This window comes from Dasypus novemcinctus, chromosome 6 (genome assembly GCF_030445035.2).
Source record: "Dasypus novemcinctus isolate mDasNov1 chromosome 6, mDasNov1.1.hap2, whole genome shotgun sequence".
Classification (NCBI taxonomy): Eukaryota; Metazoa; Chordata; class Mammalia; order Cingulata; family Dasypodidae; genus Dasypus; species Dasypus novemcinctus.
Window position 1 is genome coordinate 81944474 of NC_080678.1, and position 13767 is coordinate 81958240.

Here is a 13767-nt window from a genome sequence, read left to right on the forward strand (position 1 = left end):
TAGCCAAAGGGGGTGCTGATGCAAAGTACCAGAACTCTGTTGGCTTTTATAAAAGGTATTTATTTGGGGTAGAAGATTACAGTTACCAGGCTCTAAGGAGTCCATTTCAAGGTACCATGAGAGGTACTTTCTCAACCCAAAGTCTTTTGCCACCTGTTGTCACAAGATGGAGGGCGATGTCTGTGAGGGTTCAGCCTTCCTTCTTCCTCTTAAGGCTCCATGGTCCCAGCTTCTTCCAGTCTCAGCTGTAGGCTGACATAAGGCTTGTCTCTCTCCCCAGGGCTCATTTCTTTCCAGGCTCAGCTGCTCTGGTCTTTCCACAAGGTCAGCTGTAGACTGTTAGGCTCATCGCTCTTCCCGGGGCAGTGTCTATGGAGCACTCTCTTCCTGCTTATCTGCTTCTGTGTTCTCCTTCTCTGTGTATTTTATTCCCTTTGATTGAGCATCCATTTATATAGCCTGCAGCTGTAGGCTAGCTGTAGGTGAGGACTCAAACCGAGTCACCCTAATGACTTGGTCAAATAAAAACCCTAATCTTGATTTACTAAAGTAAAAGTGGAGCCTCTGAGTCTAATACAGTCTAATACACCCAGGGGAACAGACCATCAGTTTACAAACACAATCTAATATCTATTTTTTTGGAATTCATAAACAATACCAAACTGCCACAAGAAGGTTACTGGGGGGGAAAAAAAGGATACTGGATACAAGATGAATATCGAAAATTAATTGTGTATCTGCAGGCCAGCAACAAATGGTTAGAAAATGAAACATTTAAAAAGATTAAACTTAAAATAACTTTTTAAAATACCTAGAAATAATTCTAGCAAAAAAGGCACATGATCTCTATGCTGAAAAATATATAATTAAAGATAATAAATGGGAATGATATACCATGTTCATGAACTAGACAACTAAATCTTATAAAAATATCAATTCTACCTAAACTGATCAGATTCACGCAATCCCAGTCAAAATCCCAACAGATTTGGGGTGGTGGAGGAGGAAGAGATTTGAATACACTGCCTCTAAGATTTATATGGAAATGTAAAAGATCAAGAAAAGCTGATAAACTCTTGAAGAAAAACTAGATACAGGCACTTGCTCTATCAGGTATGAAGTCTACAGTTATAGTGATAACACTATATAATTAAGACAGTGGCACAAGGATAGACTGATGGACTAGAAGAGAGTATAAAACAGACCCAATATAAATGAATTTTTTTTTTAAAGATGGAACTAAAAAGAAAGGACAGTCTTTTTCAATAAATGGTGCTAGGACAAATATCCATATTTTTTAAATGACATGACCTCTTTCTTGCACTGTACACAAAAATTAATCCAAGATGGATTGGGATATAAATATGAAAAGTAAAGTAAAAATTCTTGAGGTAATACAGAATATTTTAATGACTGGAGTAGAGAATGCTTTCTTAAACAGAATGAAAAGTACTAAAGAAAAAGAATGTTAAATTAGACAACATTAAAACTTTTATTAAAAGATACCGTTAAGTGGGTGAACTGATTGGGAGGAAATATTTGCAGTACAATATCCGATAAAGGATCCATATCCAGAATATTTAAAGAAATCCTACAAATCGGTAAGAAAAAGACAATCCAATAGGGAAAAAAATGACTAGAGATTTAAATAGGTACTTCATAAAAGAGGATATGAAATGGTCAATAATATACTAAAAGGGCCTAGCCTCATGAGTGATCAGAAAATGCTAATTAAAACCACAATGGGTCTCAGGTTTGGCAGAGCAGGTGTCTCCAGAGATGGATACACAGATGAAAATAACTGAAGAATTGATAAGTAAGAATTATAAACAAGAAGAAATAATTATTCTTCATTGTTGGAAATGGAGAGAATGTATGGCAAGTTCTGGTTGTTTCATGAAATACCATGGAATCAAGTGATTAAGAATAGTCATGATCCAGCTGATGCAAAGTATTTATCATGTGTAGCACATGAATATAGAAGCCCTTCCAGAATGGATAAACTGCCTGATACAAAAAGCCCAGCGGACAGTTGGTAAACTGAATTGTCCTTTTTGTGGGGCTCATTTAAGGGGCTTTAATTTTGTCAGCACTCCAAAATGTTCCTGTGGCCAGCCTATAGCTGTGTATCTCTCCAAGAGCTAGACCAATTATCAGCCAGCACAGGCAGGCAGACTGAGGTCATTGCTGAAATAACTTGTCACATCCTAGAGTTCAGTCAGGTAGTGACAAGGAAACTCTGTTGAGAGGGGTGCTTCCAAAAACAGATATTACAGGCTTTTTAACATGACCAAAATAATAAGGGCCCTGGAAGATTAACAGAAGTACTCTGCCTAGAGGTACAAGCAACATATTTTGAGTTGAAGAATGAAAAACTGATCTTCAAAGCATCAAATCCCAAATACCATCTTTTTGTTCCTTAGCTTGTAACTGGCAGATATACTGCAAAAACTTTTCATAGAAAATTACATAGCATAGTTTGGATCTGAACATTACTAAGAAACTGACTTTATTACCCACTTTATATGAAATACATAGTAAGACCTGCTGCCTATCCTAGGATGAAAGAAACACAGCCTATCAACCTTTTTGGCTTTCCTTTAGAGTCTGGTAAAATAGCTGTTCCTTTCAGAATCCATCCGGTTTTGATACTAATAGGCTGCTGCAAAAATTTTCAGTGGTTCCCGATAAGACCCAGATACAAAGAGGAGGAGAATTTCAGTGTGATCTAGAAGCTTCTGTGCTCTGACAGTGCTAATTCTAACAACCTGGCTCTCCTGATGGACCTACTGTCCACTGGCAGGAGCATGCTGGAGGCCTCAGGCCAGGAAGACCACCTCTCCCCTCTGGACCTCCTGCATTTGGCAAGTTTTTCATTGGGCACTATTAACCAGAGACTCAATAAGAGAGAAAGGCACAAGCTGAAGAATCTGAGAATGAAACAACGAAGGCACAAAAGATGGCTACAGAAGCAGACTTTGAATAATGAGATGATGATAATGAATATAAAGAAGAAAAGGAAAACGACCTCTGTGCAGTGCATCTGGATTTTTATTTCCACCCTTTCATGTGTTACCCTTGCCACCACATCTGTGAGCCTTGCTTATGGATGCTAGCCAAAGACAATCCTGCAGGTACTCCCTGCCCACTGTGCCCGACAATTATTTCTAGACCCTTTTTCCAGACAGAACTGAACAATGCCACAAAAAAATTCTTTACTAAAGTATATCTGAAAATAAAACAAAGCTTTCAGAGGTGGAACTCTGCAAAATGGCCCCTACCAAGCTGCAGAAAAGCATTCCATCTTTTCGGATATTTTCACAGATGTGCAGCTCCAGTTACAAGAAGACAGTTCCCACATGGATTATCTGCACTTTGAGAATGATAGCCATGGATGGTGGTTTGACATGGATATGGTGATCATCTATATTTATTCAGTGAATTCAGTCTTTGGATCCATTGTTTTCCACTTTGCAATTTTTTTCTTTCTACTTTCGGAATTTTCATACCTTATTACAGTTGAACAATCAAATAAAAGCTGGACGATATAAATGACAGTTACTTAAACATATTTTAAAATGTGCTTTGAAGTTTTATAATGTTGCATTATAAAAATTGTTGGCTTTTATAGGAAGACTAAAAATAATGGACTTACTTCTTAATGTTTTCCATTTAACAAACTAAACCCTATTCAAGAACTAATCTGGGAGGGAAGCGGACTTGGCCCAGTGGTTAGGGCATCCATCTACCACATGGGAGGTCCGCGGTTCAAACCCCAGGCTTCCTTGACCCATGTGGAGCTGGCCCATGCACAGTGCTGATGCGCGCAAGGAGTGCCCTGCCACACAGGGGTGTGCCCTGCCACACAGGGGTGTCCCCTGCATAGGGGAGCCCCACACGCAAGGAGTGTGCCCTGTAAGGAGAGCCGCCCAGCATGAAAGAAAATGCAGCCTGCCCAAGAATGGCACCACACACACGGAGAGCTGACACAGCAAGATAAAAAGAAACACAGATTCCTGGTGCCGCTGATAAGGACAGAAACGGTCACAGAAGAACGCACAGGGAATGGACACAGAGAGCAGATAACTGGGGGGGTGGGGAGTGGAAAGGAGAGAGAAATAAAAAAAAAAAAAGAACTACTCTAGCACTTAGCAGCAATGTTCTATTCATTTCACAGTTCTTAGTTTAGGATTTGGGGTTCCAATTTTATAATGATCTTTATTGTAAAAACTGAGGTTTTCCCCTCCATTCAAAAATAGCCAAAAAAAAATATAAAATACTGTGATAATCTGGATAGATAGAATCTTTATTGATAAAATATTTAGTCACTACTTACTCTTGGGCAAATTATATGCATTAAAGTTAAGCTGTATTCTCTGGGAAATAATCTAGCAGGGTATATTTGGGTTTGGTTTCCAATTATCTCTACTTATGTCCCCTCCTATCACCAAGAAAGCTGACTACCCTTTTTGTACAGACCTAGTAATAGCTTTAGTAAACCATTTTTAAAATTACAAACAACAGAATAGTAAATACAAAAAAAAACCTGTGAGACTGACCCCCACCAAAAGTTACTTTAAGGAGATATTTCAGAATTTCAAGATTAATCTCTTGAAAAAATAAATCACTGACTGACTTCCAGTAGTTTGAAAGAGCTGTGCATGTCCAAAATGTAATTAAGGTGATCCATTTCACTAGGAGGTTGTCAAATATGTTGTAAATATGCAATAAAGAGTGGCTTTAAAAAAAAACAAAACACTTTGAAATGTAGGTACGTATTTATCATACAAATAAATATCCAAGAAAAGTGAAAATATGTATTCACTCAAAACTTTGTACATGTGTGTTCATAGGAACATTATTCACAATAACCAAGAGTGGAAACAACCCCAATGTCTGTCAAATGATGATAGATGAGTTAAATGTGGCGATAAAAAGGAATACAGTACTGAATACATGCTACAACATGGATGAACTTTGAAAACACTGGGTTAAGTGAAAGAAGCCAGATAAAGGGGCCATATATTATATCATTCTATTTCTTTTTTTTTTTTTTTTTTTTTTTTTTAAAGCTAGTTTTATTTTTTTTATTTTTATTTTTTTTTAGATTTTTATTTATTTATTTAATTTCCCCCCCTCCCCTGGTTGTCTGTTCTTGGTGTCTATTGCTTCTTGTCTCTTTGTCTGCTTTTGTTTCTTTGTCTGCTTCTGTTATCATCAGCAGCACGGGAAGTGTGGGCGGCGCCATTCCTGGGCAGGCTGCACTTTCTTTTTCACGCTGGGGGGTTTCCTCACGGGCTCACTCCTTGCGCGTGGGTGTTCCCCCATGCGGGGGACACCCTTGCGTGGCACGGCACTCCTTGCCCTCATCAGCACTGCGCATGGCCAGCTCCACACGGGTCGAGGAGGCCCGGGGTTTGAACCGCGGACCTCCCATATGGTAGACGGACGCCCTAACCACTGGGCCAAAGTCCGTTTCCCTATATCATTCTATTTCTATGAAATGTCCAGAATAGACACATCTTTGGAGGCCAAAAGTAGATTTGTGGTTGCCTAATACTGGGGGATTTGAGAGAATTGGGGAGTACCTGCTAAAGAGTATGGGATTTCTTTTTTTTTTTTTTTAAGATTTATTTATTTTATTTTCTTTCTCTCCCCCCCACCCTGCCCCAGTTGTCTGTTCTCTGTGTCTATTTGCTGCGTGTTCTTTTTTGTCCGCTTCTGTTGTTGTCAGAAGCAAGGCAATCTGTGTTTCTTTTTGCTGCGTCATCTTGTGTCAGCTCTCGGTGTGTGCAGTGCCATTCCTGGGCAGGCTGCACTTTCTTTCGCGCTTAGCGGCTCTCCTTATGGGGCGCAGTCCTTGCATGTGGGGCTCCCCAATGTGGGGACACCCCCTGCGTGGCAGGGCACTCCTTGCGCGCATGAGCACTGCACATGGGCCAGCCCCACACGGGTCAAGGAGGCCCGGGGTTTGAACCACGGACCTCCCATGTGGTAGACGGACGCCCTAACCACTGGGCCAAGTCCGCTCCCAAGAGTATGGGATTTTTTCTTGGGGTGATGAAAATGTTCTGAAATTGATTGTAGTGATGGTTGCACATCTCAGAATATACTAAAAACTGATTAATTTTATATTTTAAATGGTGACTTGTATGGTATTTGAATTGTATCTCAGTAAAGCTGATTTTTTTTAAAGTCAACAATGAGATAGTACTATTGTACACATACCAGAATATCTAACGTTTTTTAAACTGTCAATACCAAGTATTGGCAAGGATGTGGAGTGATGGCAACTCAAATACCCTGCTGGTGGGAGTATAATTAATAGAACCACTTTGGAAGCCTGTTTAATATCACTTCTTCAATTTGAACACATGCACATCCTATGAGCTAGTATTTCCACTTCCAGGTATTTACCCAGAGGAGATAAATCCAGGAATGTTCACTTCAGCATTAATCATAATAGCCAAAACCTGGAAACAACTCCAAAACTCTATCAAAAGTAGAATGGATAAATTGTGATATAGTCATACAATAGAATATAACATAGCAATGAAAACGAAGAGACTGTAACTATATATAATAGATGAATCTCACAAACAATGTTGAGTGAAAGTAGCCAGACACGATACATACTGGATGGCTCCATTTTAATAAAATTTTAAAAGCAGGTAAAATTAAACTGTAACATTAAAGAATGAATGCTTAAGTAGGAAAGCTATAAAGAAAACAATTGATTGTGACTACATTTGGGGGGTGGCTACTGGGGTATTGGCAGTGTTGTATTTTTTTACCTGGTAATAATTGGGTTTTCATTTTGTAATGATTCATTTTGATGTACATTTTTGTTTTATGTGCCTTCCATATGTGCTTTACAATTCAACTGTTTTAAAAATAGTTTTAATAGCTTATTATAGTATATATGTCTATATGTTTAATTTAATCAACAGTAAAAACTTGTCTTGTAGACAGAGAATGCTAGATACTAATAATTCAATCCCTCCTTTATTTTTGCAGGAATATGTTTATCCAGAAGCCAGAGACAGACAATACTTATTATTTTTCCATAAAGGAGCCAAAAAGTCACGTTTTGACTTAGAGAAATATAATCAACTCAAGGATGCAATTGCTCAGGTAAGTTTTGCAAAAATAAATCCCACCTCATCCTATGTTGCATTTTTATTACCCATCACTATAATAGTTGAAATGGGTAAATTCTGAAAGAATTATCTATCTCTTTTCTGGTATAAATTATTCCTCAGTTGATGAAAGTGACTATTTTAGCATGAACACATCTCTAGACAGTTTTATAACCTAAGCAGATGCAAAGATAGTAGATCCTATCTATCCAATTAACACTGAAATTTTTAGACATAATTTTTGCTTTTTTCATTTTATTTCTTTAGAATTGTTTATTTTTACTTTCCTCTCTTGTTTTTAATCTTTCTTCATTAATTGGCCCAAAGGATTCTCAATTAAAATATTTGGTAGTGAAGGAACAAAAATAAAATCCAGGTAAAAGGGAGATATCTACCAGAAATCTTTGCCAACCACAGGTCGTAGATTATTGAACAGAAAATGCTTTTTTAAAAGATTAGTTTATTCAATTTTTCATTCAAGTTGCCTCTTTCATATTTCTGGGTATGCCTTCCTCACTGTGATATCTTTGATTTTGGTAACTAAATCCTCATTCCTCTTATCTGTAGTCTTCTGTGACTTGATCGATTTTTTAAAATTCTGTTTCCAGGAAAAATCTTTTATCCTCTTTAATGCTTTTCCCTTGACCTTCTCCAACCTTTTCTGTCTTATTGATGATAAAGTTGTGCTTTGAAGAGGCTTGATTCATCTCCCTGCCTCATGGTCTTACTTTTTTTCTTTTTTTCTTTTTTTTTTGCCCCCTGACTTATGGCATGTCATGGATTTTTTTAAAGCAGTTTTATTGAGATATATTCACATACCATACATTCCATTCAAAGTGTACAATCAGTGGCTTTTAGTATAATCACAGTGTTGTGTATTCATAGCCACAGAAAAATTTCAGAACAATTTTATTACTCCAAAAAGAAAAATACACCACACTCCTTAGCAGTCACCTCTCAATCCCTCTCTTGATCTCTGTCTTCTATTGCTATATGTAGTGGTTCTCAACTGGAAGGAATGCATCAGAATCATCTCAGCTTAATGAAAATATAGATCCTACAGCCCCACCCTAAACCTATTAATCAAACTCCTCAGGAATGAGGCCAGAGCATGTGGATGTTTTTCAAGTGCTGCAGTTAACTGTGCTGCACATCCCTATTTTAAAAATCACTGGCTAAGCAAAAAACTTAACACAACTACTGGATAATTAACTGAAATCTTGAGTAGCATAAATTAAAGTTCTCCAAGCAACGGTTTGTGAACTGACTTCTATCTCGAGAAATACGATGGAGGTATCACATGCTGCTCCACATTTTTGGGCCCCCATATCTTGTCCTTTGCTTTGGGGCAAATCCCTTTCTCTTTTGAGGTACTCTTTTTTTTTTTTAACATACTTTTTACAAGTTATTATTTTATTTATTTTTCTTAAATATTACCTTTCCTGAATAGACAAAAGTAATGATTGTAGACAAGGAAATTATACTCATTGATGCTGACTAAATCAATAGAGCATTTTTTATGGTTTCCTGTTATTTGTACTACACAGGTATCACTTTAATAATAACCTAACTTATTGTTTAAAAATCTTAAATATACAAATATTTAAGTGTTTGTATTATTGCTTTTTATTTATCAGTGTTAAAATATGTCCCTGGCTAGTTTAGTTCCCAAATCAGAACTTTTAATATAGGAAATCCTGAGAAAATGTGTTTTTGCTTATGTCATTCAATTAACTCAACAAGGAATAGAAAATCTGAAGGAGACATATATTACTAATATATTTATGTATGTGAGCCAGTGGATGAAATTATGCCATATGCAAAGAAAGGCACAACACTCATATATCACATACCAAACAATAGGCGTCTCCTTTGTTGGCTGTGCATATATCAACATCAGTGAGTGCATTTTTACCCTCCACTCTTCCATTATGAATACATTAAGGCACGAAATTCCATATTAAAGGAGAATATCAACTATTCTTCTACCAGTTATCTGTATAAAGCTCTGCAGCTTATAATGGTACTTTTCCAGTAGTGCAGTCTTTATAAAATTTGGTGTATCTCAAAGCATCTTTTCCATAGAATCTGGATTTTTTTCTAGGCTGAATTAAATCAAGAAACTATTATTTCTTATTATGTCTTATTATAATAGTGTTTGAATGTCTTATTATAAATAGTATTTGAAACTTAAGTATGATAATTGACTTGGGTAGGTATATATAAGAAGCAATGTATTTGTACAGATGATTTTGCACCAAATTTTCAAACCAAAATAAGAATAAAATATGCCAACTTGCAAAACCAATTTATTTAAAGCAGGTTTTCAAAATAATTTTGCCAATTTGAGGAGAACTTTAAAGTGCACATGAGTGCACACATACAAACGGTTTTCTTTTACTGGCACCACCGCACTTACTAGTTGTTAAAATTAAAATTAATTGTCTCTCCTAAATAGAATGTTTGCAATATTTTATCATAAACTTTTTTAAAATTTAAACTTTATTTCAAATTCAAAAACTAAAATAACAGACCAAAGGCAGCTCAACAAGTTATGGAAGTGTTCCCCTCAATTCCAACAGCAGTTGTTCCTCCAGTTGCTCAGAAAGATACATAGATGAACACAGATTATTAAATGACAGTCAAGATATTCTTATTAATGAAAAAACTACTTAATTCATATTTCACAAAACCAAACCCCATATTCTTTTTTTTTACCTTTAGCATTAATATAGTACCTTCTTTGCTTTTGCTACAAAAAAATTGCACTCTTAATCTTAGAGTATGACCTTTCTGACTCATAGTAATGGGGGAAAGACTTACTTTTGTCAGTAGACAATAGTATCATTGAAATCTTCAGTAGGCAGTTTTTCTCACCTTTTGTTTCTATTTTAGGCAGAAATGGACCTGAAGAGACTGAGAGACCCATTGCAAGTACATCTGCCCCTCCGACAAATTGGTGAAAAAGATTGACCTGCACAGAGCCTCTGAATCCCAGCAGAAAGAACACCTGTTTATAACTCTTGCCTTTTTAATTAAAGCATTGCAGGTGGTAGCTGGGAGCTATGTGGGGGTGGAGGTGGATTTTTACCTTTAATTAAAAAATGAAAACTAAAAGGATCTTAGGGAAGAACATAACATTAAAATCTGAGGATCAGGCATTGTGGAATATAAGTCTCAAAGGGCTTAGCGAAATTTGTCTTAATCAAGCATCTCAGTTTTTGGATGAAAATGATGCAGTTATATAGTTGAGAGATTCGTAAAGAGAAAATGATGCTGGGGTGTTCCTTTCTTGCATCTTCTTTGCAGGGTCAGCAAAACAGTAACACCAGCACCATACTCAGTTCTAATTTTTTTAATTTAACTTTTCTTATTTTTGACACAGGAATAAACATACCAGAAAAAGCAAATCATCAGATATGTGGGTAGCAAACAGCCTCTGAACCCGTATCATGAACATTTATTTTAGTTTACAGCCTCTGTAAACTTACCAGGAATCTCTCTCCTTTGTCCCTTTGCTGGGCACCCATACCTGTTATTTACACTAATTTTATCCGTATCCTAATTGGAACCAGTATATGCTTGTTTGATAATTGACACTTCGGATTATCCCTTAATACCTTTTTTTTTTGAGAAGGTACTAGGGATTGAACCCAGGACCTCGTACATGCGAGGCAGGCGCTCAACCACTGAGCTACCTTTCTCCCTCTTAATACTGTCTTAAATGTCTCTAAATCCCAGAGCTCTAGATCAGTATCTCGAAATCACTGGCAACATTGCATGAGGTATTTTTTGTTTAGTTTTGGTTTTTACTAATTAGTCTTTAAGAAAAGAAGAGGATTTACCTATGCCATTGATATTTCCCTCTCCCTCCAACAACCCAAATCAGAGAGGGAGTGTTCAGCTGTATTACCAAATCAGGATAGATGTAAGGTTTACAATTTGGCTAAAATCATGGCTCTGTAGCCATTTCGGAACCAGAATAGTTTCATTGCAGTTCGTATGTGACAGGATTCCAGGCCCGGCGGGTGGCACTGCCTTGCTGGAGGCACTGTTACTCTCCAAGGACACGTTGTGAGCCCTCCCACGGCCACCACTTCAGTTAGTTGTAAATCAAGTATGTGGATCTCAATGGGTGCAATTTATCTTTATACAGGAATACATTTCTATGGCTTCCTTCAGCCTTCTCTCTACACCCTACTTTTTCTTATCTTAAGAAGAATTAATCTTATACTCTTTCAAAATGTTTTCTACCATATTTCCAGATGGCATCTGTATTTGAAGAGCCAAAGGAATCTGTGTCCAATATTCTGTTTTTAACTACCATGGGGGCAGGATGGAAAGGATGGCCAAGGCTTGCCACTTGGCTGGTTGGCTTTTTTCTTTCACATGATTCATCCCTCCTCATTGTGGCAAGGGATTTCTTTCTCTTTTTCTTTCTCTTTTGAGATCATTGTGTATAAACTGAAAAATTTTAAATGACAAACCCAGACTCCCGGTGCCTTGCCGAGGTTGAAGGCCAGCCAGGATGCCTGCTGCTGCTGCTCCTGCCCCACCCCTCACTGGCATGATGGAATGAAAGGCTGCATGTCTCCTGGCCCCACCCCTTTTCCCGTTTCCTACCCCCCAGCCCCCAGCCATTCAACCCCTCCCCTCATTTGTTTTTTTTAAGTTGTGTGAATTATTTTTAAAACATTTATCCTGTTTGTGTGCAGGGTTTTTAAGAAGAAACAGCACAGTGCAATGAGCAAATCTTTTCAGGGTGTGTGGGAGGCAAGGGAGGGAGGGGGGATGTGGAGAAAAGTCCTTTAAACAAATAGCAAAATATTGAACATGTGTAAAATCCTGTATCATTTATGAAATGTGTATAAAAAGCAATGTACCTCCTGGAACAATAAATACTTATTCAATTTTTGAATTCAAGTATCTCATCCTTTAAAACAACCCTCCCCCCCCAAAATATATATATATTTTCTGGTGTGATTCTAGATGGGAAGCTTTTTACTTCTGATAAAAGAAAAACCGCAGTTTAGGATCTCACAGCTTTACTGAGCAATTTGTGAATCGGGCAGCATCCCATTCAAGAAGTAGAAGGGGGCTCCTGAAGAGGCAGAAAGGTCAAGTCCAAGAGTTCTGTGACAGATTTGAGGATTCAATTTCACCAAAACTAAGTGTTGAAATTCATTTCCATCACTGCTATAATCCTTTAGTTCCTTCCAAATTCCTTGCCTTCCATGATGCATTTTGTGGGTATTTCCTTAGGATAAATACACAGGCTAATTTTAATGAATTCTACTGAATAAAAATTACCCACTTTATAAAATGTTCATTTACACATTTTTAAAAAATGTTCCACATGAACAAGCCCTCCTTGAAACTGTCCTCAGCTTCTGCACTTCCACTCCTGGGTTTCTGTCTAAATCTCTAGCTACATCTCAGTCTCTTTTGCAGCATCCTCTTCCTTCAAGCACAACTTTGATGTTTGGCTTCCCCAGCGTTCCATCTTGGACCCCATTTTCCCTGGGTCCCCATTTAAGTTACCATTTATATGCTGGTAATTCTCAAACTGATATTCAAGCTCAGATCTCTCCTGAACAACAGACTGGTTTATCCACCACCTAAGTGAGCTATTTCCATCATTGCCTTCATCCATTAAATTTCTTCAGTACCAGAATATTTTTGTTTTAAAATTCTAATAACATATACTTTAGAAAAATATAAAATATGGGCAAGAGTTTACATGAAGTATAGGGATGGAAGAGGGACCAAAATACACAATAAAAGAGCAATCGGCCAAATCCAGAATGTGGAATATTCTATAGGACAATTGATTGGATTTTTTTTTCAACAAATGGCATATGGAAAAAGTGGGGAATTATGGATTAAGAGTATTTTAAAAGACACACCGAATGCATTGTATATATCTTGTTTGAATCCTAACCAACAATGAGAAGACATTTTTAAAACAACTGGCAAATTTAAAAATGGACTTGGTATTAGATGATACTAAAGAATTATTATGAATTTTATAGTTGTAATAGCATTGTGATTATGTAAAAAAACAAAGACCATATGTTAAAACTGCATACTGGGGGAAGTGGGCTTGGCTCAACATGGAAGGTCGACAGTTCAAACCCCGGGCTTCCTTGACCCGTATGGAGCTGATCCGTGCACAGTGCTGATGTGCACAAGGAGTGCTGTGCCACGCAGGGGTGTCCCCCGTGTAGGGGAGCCCCACTTGCAAGGAGTGCACCTCATAAGGAGAACTGCCCAGCGCAAAAGAAAGTTCATCCTGCCCAGGAGTGGCGCCGCACACGGAGAGCTGACGCGGCAAAATAACGCAACAAAAAGAGACTCACTATTCTTGTGCCGTTGACAAAAACAGAAGAACACACAGAGAACAGACAACTGGGGCCGGAGGGGCAGTGGGGGGTGGGAAGGAGAGAGAAATAAATAAAAATAAATCTTAAAAAAAAAAGAAATGCATACTGGTGTATGACAGAAATAAGACTGGCAAGATGGTAGTACTTATTGAAACAGTGTTCATTACTGGGTCTCTCTATTTTTGTATATATTTTAAATTTTTCATCATAAAAAATTAAAATGAAAAAGCAGGTCAACTAAAAAG

The 13767-nt window shown here is 37.5% G+C and overlaps 1 protein-coding gene and 1 pseudogene across 2 annotated transcripts in view; both read left to right on the forward strand.

Moving 5' to 3' along the window:
- The window catches only part of MCU (mitochondrial calcium uniporter), a 245098-nt gene extending 233041 nt beyond the window's left edge, over positions 1-12057 (forward strand). For both annotated transcript variants that reach the window (XM_004473835.3, XM_071215849.1), the window contains 2 exons: positions 7018-7134; positions 10035-12057. In XM_004473835.3, the coding sequence (XP_004473892.1) occupies positions 7018-7134; positions 10035-10112 (195 nt within the window). In that variant the 3' untranslated portion in view covers positions 10113-12057. The remainder of the gene's footprint in view (positions 1-7017; positions 7135-10034) is intronic.
- On the forward strand, positions 1317-3353 carry LOC111759246 (E3 ubiquitin-protein ligase RNF180 pseudogene; annotated as a pseudogene).
- Positions 12058-13767: the final 1710 nt, after the last annotated feature.